The sequence below is a fragment of the Rhea americana genome, unplaced genomic scaffold (assembly GCF_003343005.1).
Source record: "Rhea americana isolate MKP2758 unplaced genomic scaffold, rheAme1 scaffold_420, whole genome shotgun sequence".
Lineage (NCBI taxonomy): Eukaryota > Metazoa > Chordata > Aves > Rheiformes > Rheidae > Rhea > Rhea americana.
Window position 1 is genome coordinate 228,186 of NW_028186558.1, and position 9,303 is coordinate 237,488.

The 9,303-nt window shown below is 44.1% G+C and overlaps 1 protein-coding gene across 1 annotated transcript; it reads right to left on the reverse strand.

Moving 5' to 3' along the window:
* Positions 1-7,657: 7,657 nt before the first annotated feature.
* Positions 7,658-9,297, reverse strand: CHCHD5 (coiled-coil-helix-coiled-coil-helix domain containing 5). The gene is made up of 4 exons (XM_085315174.1): positions 9,260-9,297; positions 9,025-9,165; positions 8,756-8,907; positions 7,658-8,032 (listed from the first exon to the last, which is right to left on the reverse strand). Coding segments are annotated over exons 1-3 (294 nt in total). The 5' UTR covers positions 9,262-9,297; the 3' UTR covers positions 7,658-8,032; position 8,756.
* Positions 9,298-9,303: the final 6 nt, after the last annotated feature.

Sequence of the window (9,303 nt, forward strand, 5' to 3'; positions counted from 1 at the left end):
ATAAGAGTAAGGGAGAAGAAACAAGACTGCGACCTTCAGAGACACTCATTGAACACTGCACAATGGAGGAGGTAACTGAGTTTGCCAAACATATAAGCACTAATTCATGGAGACTGTCCACACAGCCTGGAGGACTTTGGATTGCTTCTCTCCTTTTTTTTTTAGCCACAAGTAGATGGATGGTATGATGTTGTTTAGTTGTAACTTTAGCAGTTTGTCCAGTGTTTAAGCTTTTGAGCATATGGCCTTCAAACAAAGACTGGTCAAGCTAACCAGAGTTGACCCTAGAAGCAGTAGGTCCTCTTTCCCTGCCAGCTATGTTTATTTAAGTCTTGGCTGCAGCTGAGCTGTTTGCTGTGCTGTTTTGCCCCTTTTCCCAATCCAGATGCAGGCTTCATGGGACAAGTTTAATTTTCAACAGTAAAAGCCAAGGTCCTGAGGCATCTCTAATGGAAAGAAATAGCAGTGCTCAGGAATCCACTTAAAAGAACAAAAAAAAATTATCCTCTGTCTTATTCAAGGGTATCAAGACAGGTGTGACACATCCAGAGTGTGCTCTCTACTGCCTTTATGTCCTCCTTTCTCTAAAGGAGCAATTTTATTCCCTTTATGGATGGAACAAAGACTTATCCTCACAAAACTACAATTGTCAGCCACACTACTGTTTCTTTTTCAAAATAGCAGAATGAAACAATTTTAGTCTAAAAATATTCCTACTAGAAAAGCCTTCCCCTATAACTTCTGTCTACATCAGAACTTCCTACCCTGACTATGCTTTCAGTTCACTGGAGGCATCTTAGCAGTCTGCTTCCCTCCAACAGGTGATGAAAGAAAGACATGGAGTTGCATTTTCTCATGATGTGTCCATGCCAAGTCATTTCACTCCAACAGGATACACTTGGTTTTTGCTTTGAGGGCATCTCAGGGGTGTCAACAGAATTCATCCAAGAGAAAGGCATGCCTTCTCTATGGGTAGAAAGGAACAATATATTTTCTCCATCCATCATGATGCTCTTCTGCATGGTGTAGTTGAGAGTTACAAGAAGCAKATGGGCACCAATGTGAGTACCCATTAAGGGTAAAACAGATAAGAGAAAGCAGAGAATGGAAGTCCGAGTTATTACCAAAAGGAAATTCTTTATTCTCCTGCCCAGGACCCAAATCTGGGATTTGGTTCTTCATCTATGTGAAGAAAAGCTGGTATTTCTACAAAGGACAAGGGTTCCCATGAGCCTACTTGCAGCATGCCAGCTAAAGGAATAAGGTCCTGCAGGACTCTTTCTATTGTCCGTATGAACAGACTGACTGACTGGCAAATGACTCCAAAGGGAATTAAAGACCTATTTCTAAATCTTCATCTCAAGAGTTGGGTCCAGCAGTGTAAGCACAGAAGCTGCCTGACTGATGTTGCTGTTTGTGGTGTTTTACTTCTAAACCTGCACAGTCTTGTCAGTCTGATTTTAAAGATGTGCAGCCTCTCAAATTAAAAGGAAGAAATGGCTAATTATTGTTGGTACTGTGGTTATGGAGGAAGATACACAGAAACTATATAATCTTGGATGAAAGGAGACTCAATCCTGATGCATTTTGCTTTTTATCAGGAATTCTTCACCTTCTCAAGACAACTCATAGCGAACTGACATAAAGAATGATGTGTAACAGAACTGCAGCCCTTATAAAGTTCACTCCACCACTGCTTCACCTTTAATAAAGCTGTGTAAATGTGACACTTGCTGATGTGCAGTCACTTGCCCTTGTGTTTACAGAGCTGAATTCTGTAGTTGGACCTTCCTTTACTGTCAGATGTTTCTCCCCAGGTGGCAGCTCTGTAGCTTACAGACATTTTGACATTACTTTTCCAGAAGGAGGGGAGAACCTCTTGCAGAAACAGTAATTTATGACATATATTTATCTAGATAGGTAAGTTCTAGGGTAGGCTTTACCCATTCATTCCAGACTAAGCTGCTGCAATTGGTTGATTTCCACCCTTGTTGCGTGGTCATCCACCCGTAAGAAATGAGACTGAAAACTCCTAAAGCTGTACGTTTCTTTTGGTGGCTCTCGCACTAGAGAAGGTCTCAATTTAGATTAAGTTTTAAGAAAATGTTACAGTAACTATGTGCAAATTTATGTTTTTTTTAAATACTGGAGCCAGCGTCAGCCACTGAAACCCCACCCTCTCTTCATTGTGATCTAGTGCTGTGATGTGCCAATGTGTTTTGCGTGTACATTTGAAAATAAAAAGCAGACTTGAAGTGGAAATCTGAAACTTGCCTCAGCACAGTCAGACAAACTGCACACACGGGCGGCCAGCGCAGACCACACCCATGCAAGCAGGTCCATCTATGTGAAGTTGCAGTGAAACCTGGCCGAGGCTTCTCAGGAGGCCAGCCCATCAGACCGTTACCTTTCCCAGGAACTAGGTATCCTGGAGCAATTGAGGAACTAGTGCTGGCAGCTGTTCATCCTTTAATAGAGAGTCAGCGAACTCAAAAGGAGGAGTTAGCTGCAAAAGGAACAGGAATCCCAACATGAATAAATATTCAAATATGGTAACTGTTGTGAAGAGCTATGCTAGACATGGAGCTACTGATGCAAAGGAGTCTGATATTTAAGTACAATTCAAGTACAGAAGCCACTTATGACATTCATTTCCTCTAACTAAGGAAGGAAATGAGCACCTGTTACAGTTGCTCTCCAGTTATGAGTCCAGATTCTGCCTGAAACAGGCACAGAGAGCTCTTAGAAGAGAAGCATCATTCAGAGGGACAGAGAGGCTTTTAGCATCAACTGTATAACCAGGTATCAGTTCAGTGACTGCAGGTGAATCTATTCCCCACTCTATTTCGCATCAGTAAGTCTTCTGTTTTTGCAGTGACAACAGACTTGGGGCAGATACTGACAGAAGTGTCACTGAGCAGCAGCTCTGATAAATGGGAAGAGCCAGAAGTAGCTTTGTGAGTGTGTGTTACATAATCCCTTGCATGTAATTGTGCAGAAGGGATCTGATCCTTTTGCACCCAAGGGATAATAAGTTGCACCCCAAAGCACCAACGAACATCAGTGAGTTAAGTCTGCGGCTATCACAGGACTTGGAGAATGTTTACCTGTTAGAAAATACTACTACAAAGGGGCGAAGCCCACTCAGCAGCAGAGGCAGGAACACAGAATCACATGCACTGTGAGCAACACTCACACTTTTTAGCTTTCCCATTTTGCTCTGCACTGTTGAGAGACAGAATTGTTCCCATCAAGCAGGGAGATGCAGATTCTTGGCTGGGACATATCAGTGTATTTGCTGAGAGAGAGAGTTTGGGAATCCCCATTGCACACTGAAATGCCCAGATGCATTTCTCTCCTATCTCTCCAGAAAGGAGAATAAAGGTGAATAAAAGTGCTAGAGTGACTATGAGACAAAAAGCACTCCCCTTTCTCCATCCAACTTCCCTTGTGTTTGCAAGTGACTCAGAATCATCTGGACAACAGCCAAGTAAAGCAAATGTGTGTGTGAATGGAATGTGGTTCTGCACAGCTCTCTGCCCTCTACAGTTGCCCATTTCAGACCTGGGCCTGCCAGCAGCACTAAATCTCTCCCTGTGACTACAAACACCAAAGGAACATGCTGATTTATGGTTCCTTTAAGTAAGAGAAGCAGAGTGTAAAATGAGAGTATTTTCTGGATGAAAAATTAAAGAGATGTTTTTGTTAGTTCCTCATTCTAAGATCATGTGTAATTTACCTTATTGGTTTTAAAGTTCCACTTGAAAGGAAAAGTGACATCAACAGGAGCTAAAGCAACAGGCTGAAAAAAATCCTGACCCACTTAACTTCATATTCTGAGAGACCTACCCCCCCCCCAAAAAAAAAGAGGAAAAACAAAGAAAACAAAGCAGAGAATTACCTAAACTAATGATCCTGGGCTTTCTCTTAGTTAAGAATCTCAGAATACCTTGCATACATTAATTAATTATCCCTCATCACTCCCCATGCAATTAGGTGTTATTTGTTTCAGAGATGAGTAAGCGGAGACATAGAACACAGAGCGACTAGCTTTCCACGGCCACACAGACAGACAATGCAGAAGTCCAAACAGAAAAGCTGGCATCCAGTTTGCTTAACCTCCAGCCAAAATGCACATATGACTGAAAGCCAAGTCCAGAACAATTAAAAGAGGAGAAAACATAGACCGTAGGAGATTTTTACCAAGCAGAAAGTAGGAAAGCCCATGCTAGAAGCCAAGTGATTTGAAACAAAACTACTATAGTGACATAAAAAGATTTTTGTGCGGATGAAGGATACTTTAGACCAATTAACACCCGAGTGAGAAGTCCTATAAAGGTTTATGACACTGCTTTCTTAACAGTTCTCAAGCATCTTAGAACTTGGTCCTTTGGGTTGTTCTTGATACTGCAGGGCTTGAATGCTTATTTCTAGTCTGTGTTTGTGAGGATGTGAGAGAACCAATCTATCTGAATCCTGGTCTAAATCTTTTCTTTTGTTTTTCTTTTTTTTTTTTTTTTTCCTGAGTCTCCCACTCCAGGAAACATAACCTTATTCATTTATTGATTTCAGTCACCTGGCATTAATTTAGCCGAATCTCTCTGCAGCCTTTGGAGATAAAGCTGAACCTACCAGTTCGACTGACTGCCTGAGGACTTCYTCCCTTGTTCAGCCTGATGCCTGCCAGTAACCATCCTACTTCTAACAGCTTCCTGCACTTGTTTCTATGAGCTTGTCCTAACACTGGCTCTGAATTTGCATGCAACAATATCATAATTCTGTGGTACAGGAATGAAGAAAACACTTCTGCATTTTTAATTCTTGTTTCATTCTCAGGTTTTCAGAGGTCTGCCTAACCAATTTACACCTTGTGAAAGATACTGGAGCAATCAGTGCTCCTTTTAGGAAATGCTTTTATCACTGAATATGTTTCCAATTACAGGATCAGAAAGCAACAGCTGGATTTGGAAAAAAAAGTTCTGTGTTGCCAAATCAGAGCACTAGGATGTCTAATATAGATCTCTGACACCCACAAAAGCCAATAGCTTATGCTTCAGGGCACTCGTCAGCCCTGTGTATCTGGCTTTGCCTTATTTCCAGCTGCTAACATGCATCCAAGCAAGTCAGAATCAGCAATCCTTCCCTCATATTTGTCAACACCAGCAATTGCTATAATTGTCACTCCAACTTTATCCCAGCAACAAGCAAGAACAGGTATCCCAGGAAGCTAGAAAGAAAAATAGCTGCAAAACTGCTGCTGCTAACATGCTTCTCACTTGGAAAAGGTCTTAGCCGCTCAGCTGTGCGAGTGAAATTGATTCATCAGGCAGTATTGTACATACAGCTACAGATTCCTTCAAGGCTAAGAAGACAGCAAGAGAACGCTCCTTGAGCCTGCTAGCCATTATCTGGTAGATCCAGTTAAAGGAAGATTGCTGGTGTTTCCTTCACGTCATAAGAGTATCTCATTTCACTTTTCACAAAGGTACTTGCCAAACTTGGTAAGGCTACAAATTGATTTACAGCAGAAGACCTAGTAAACTGGGGAAGGCAACAATTTCAAGTAGTGGCCACCACCACAATAATTCCCTATAAGGGAATGTTCTGTCCTGCTTCTATGCCATATGAAGTAATGTTACATTTGTCTAGTGAAAGATGTGAGAACATTCTTTATTCAGAATTAAAGCTGCAGAAGTAATTTCTGTCCTTGATTGCACATGGGAACAGGATAGAGCAACATCTCTCATCTGCCTCTCCTACCTCTCCCTAGTAACAACTAAACTGAATGCTGTGAGAGTTTGGCTCCTCAATGGCAACAGCATGTGCCTGGCGTATCAGTGGTTAATGTGTTATACTGAGCAAGTAATAACAGAGTGACTCAGGCTCCTGAGAAGGAGGAGACATAACTGGGCTTAAGAGGGGGCCCAGTGCACCTTAAACATAATGAAAAATGACTTTTCTGCTGACAGCCTGACATTTCAATACAATGTCAACAACATGTAAAGCACCTTCACTCCTGTATAACAGCATCCTTAATAAAGCTGTTCACACCACAGACATTTATGACTAATCAGGTGTGGTATAAATAATCTTAAGAGACAGACTAAAAATAGATTTCCCCTCTTTTTGTGGTAGGAGGTGCCTCCTCTCTAAATTCACTTCGAAGCAAAGCTACCATTGTCTTTTCCCTCAACTTTCCTGTCAGTAGATGAAACAGCTCTTCACGTATTTCCATGCACAGCATTTTACAGGAGAGAAACAAAGCACTCTCTGCAAGGGTGCATATATGTTGTTAGACATGACCCCAGCATCTAGGTATGTAACAAATACCATCACTGCTGAAATGCAGCCACCTCTATGAGACAGATGACAGCAGCACTGACAGCTAGCATCATGCTTCAGGCTCTGCTAGAAGCTGGAACAGATGAACTTCAATCTGCTGCCCCTCTCCCCAAAGGAGTTAAACTCTGCCCAACTGCAGAATGGCGAGTAATGTTTGCCAAACACCACATGCTCAAAAGCAAAAGCTTGGACTCATGCCTGGCTGAAACACGAACAAGGATCAACGTGTCCTGGGCAGGGGGTATGAACCCCCTGGGAACCAGGTCAAAGCCAAGTTTCCTGGTCCAGGCCTCACCCTCTCTTAGAGGTACAAAAGCCTCATAGTAAAAATATAGCAAAACTACACTAGACTTTCAGACAAAGACTCTGCTGATGCTGTACACAATATAGTTTCTGCATGTGGTTTGTGCAGCACGTTTTGGAAAAGGTTTGGTTTATGGTCCCCTGTCACTGTTCTGTAAGTCAAAGTTCCTACTCTCAGCAGCAGCAAAGCTTTTGCTCTCAAGCATAGTAGATGCTGCGTTTGTATAACTAGGTTAGAGAAGGCTCATCTCTCCTCCTTTTTCATCTGGTCTGCAAGTATCCCAAAGGATTTTTCACAGTTTACGAAGGCCCAGCTTCCCCTGGCAGAGTTCTCAGTCCCACTTAACATACACCACATTAAATGGAACTATAAAGATTTTCTGACACTGGCAGACAGGAATAGATCTAGTTTGCAGTGCCTTGCAGCTCTCCCTCTGCCATCAGCACATGCAGTTGGAAGAAGCTCACAGGTCTCATGAGTCCTTATTCTTAATTCATTCCTCTGAAGGCAACCTAATGTTCCTCGTATTGTTTTAATTTTCCATTAGTTACAGTCCAGAAGCACTCTCTCCGTCCACCTGGACTCTTTGTTTCCCCATATAAGAATACTGGTGGTCACCCCCCAACACTTTGCTTACAAAGAGCCCTGTTTGTTGTGCTCTTGATAGAGCCATCAGGTTTCGTGCAGTGCTCTGAAGTTCACGGTTATTGTGCCGTCTCCGCTGGCAGGAAGACTCCCTCTGCCGGTTCTATAACAGCACAAGGCACCGAGCTACAGCTCGTCACAGCATCTCCCAACAAAGCAAGTTTTCAGGTGAATCAGGCTGGGACCTTAACAGATCCCATCAAGAACTTTCACTGTAGTCGGCCCAGGTCTCCCATCACCAATAGGCAAAGCCAGATCTGGCTTTTGAGCTTCAACCCCCCCTCCCTTTTTTTTAATTGGGGGGAAAAAATCATTGCAATTAATACCAAACAAACTGTTGAAGAATACAGGCTGCAGAAACAGAGATAAAGTCTACTTTCAGCCTTCTGTTCTTATTCAACCATATCTGCAGGTTGCTGCAGATTCTTTAGTACCACTTCAACACATTTCTTTATTTACTTATGATGTTGCTAAGAACATGGGGCACCAGCAGGCAAAACCCACCATTAAGAGCACTCTGTAGAAGTCCTGACGGATCAGGAATGTTCCGATATCCTGACCAGAATCCAGCTGTTTGTTGAAGACAAGTGTGAACAGAACCAAGAGAACCACCTCACAAGATATGGGTTGTGCTCCATTTTTCAGAGGAAAAAGAAACAAAGCGAGTATGGGAATGATACTGCAGAATACAGATAAAGTTTTCATTCATTCCTGAAGATGAATTTTAATTCCAAGGATCCCCTATGAAAAAACAGCACAAATAAAAAAATTCAGCTAGGCTTTGTGTGTATGCAGCACCCTATTTATGAGGTACATGGGAGTCTGTAACATTCAGGCCATTTCCATTTGCTCAGTAACATGTTACTTATGTCAGTGTTGGTCTGTAGAAGTTTGTAAGATATTCAGCAGTGTTCAGTGTTACAAGCTGACCTACCTCAACAAACTCATTCTGTATACAGTACTATACAAAACAGGTTGGTTAACATAATTGGATGAGAATTATGACTCTAAGTCGCACAACTGCTTTCATCCAGAGCAATTTACTGCATGGTTATCAGCTCAAGCCAGTACTAAAAAAAGACCAAGCAGTTACCCTCAGGCACCCATTCAGAAGCCTTGCAGAAAAAAGCTGTTGCATTCACTTCCATAATGGCTATACACACATGAAACTCTTCCCATGACAACCCATGTCCCTGGATTACCACACCTTTAGCAGATGTACTTACTGGTTGCGTTTTATATCTTTTTGTGAGGAGATTAGGGCAGAATTTATGAAGACAAAAAGGGAACAAGAAGGGCAAGAAACACAGGCCTATGTGTATTCCAGACTGTAATGTCCCCACTCCAGCTGTTCAAGTTAGCAGCTCCCAAGCAGATGTGGTGCATGGAGGACATCTGTGAACACGGAGGCTCTGGACTGCAGATTCAGGTGAAAATGAGCCCCTTCTGTAACATAATGCTCACCTCATGTGGAGAGCTTCACCTGATCGGCGCAGAGCAGGAACCGGTTGACGTGCTCAGTGCAGTTCACGACAGAGGCTTGGTTCTCCTTCAGACACTGCTCAAAGGCGGCGAAGGGCTCGGCACAGTCCTGCCGGATCTGCTGCACGATCGGGCTGCGAGACAGCACAGGGCCCTCAGCTCCCCGCCGCCGCGCCCCCGCAGGCCAACCGGCCCGGCCCCGGCTGCACCCCCCGCGGCCGGCGGCCGGCCCCGCTCCCGCCCGCACTCACTGGGCGGCGGCGCAGCGGGACATGCTGACGCGCAGGCTGTGGCAGTCGCTCTGCCAGGAGGCAGGGCTGGCAGCCACGCACCGCCCGTACTGCTCCATCTCGCTGCGGCAGTAGCGCGCCGTGATCTCCAGGGCCGCCTGCCTGCAGGACGACAGCACGGTAGCGCGGCGGCGTGAGCCAGTCGCGTCCGGTTCGAGCCGGTCCGGTCCACCCCTCCCCCTCACCGCTTACTCACATGGCACCCGCCGCCGCCGCGCCAGCCCCGCGCTGCCTCTGCTG

Bases quoted from the DNA above. Each gene is read 5' to 3' on its own strand.
- CHCHD5 (XM_085315174.1), bottom strand. The intron at 8,908-9,024 runs GTGAGTGCGGGC...GCTGTCTCGCAG, and splicing joins TCCCGCTGCGCCGCCGCCCA to CCCGATCGTGCAGCAGATCC.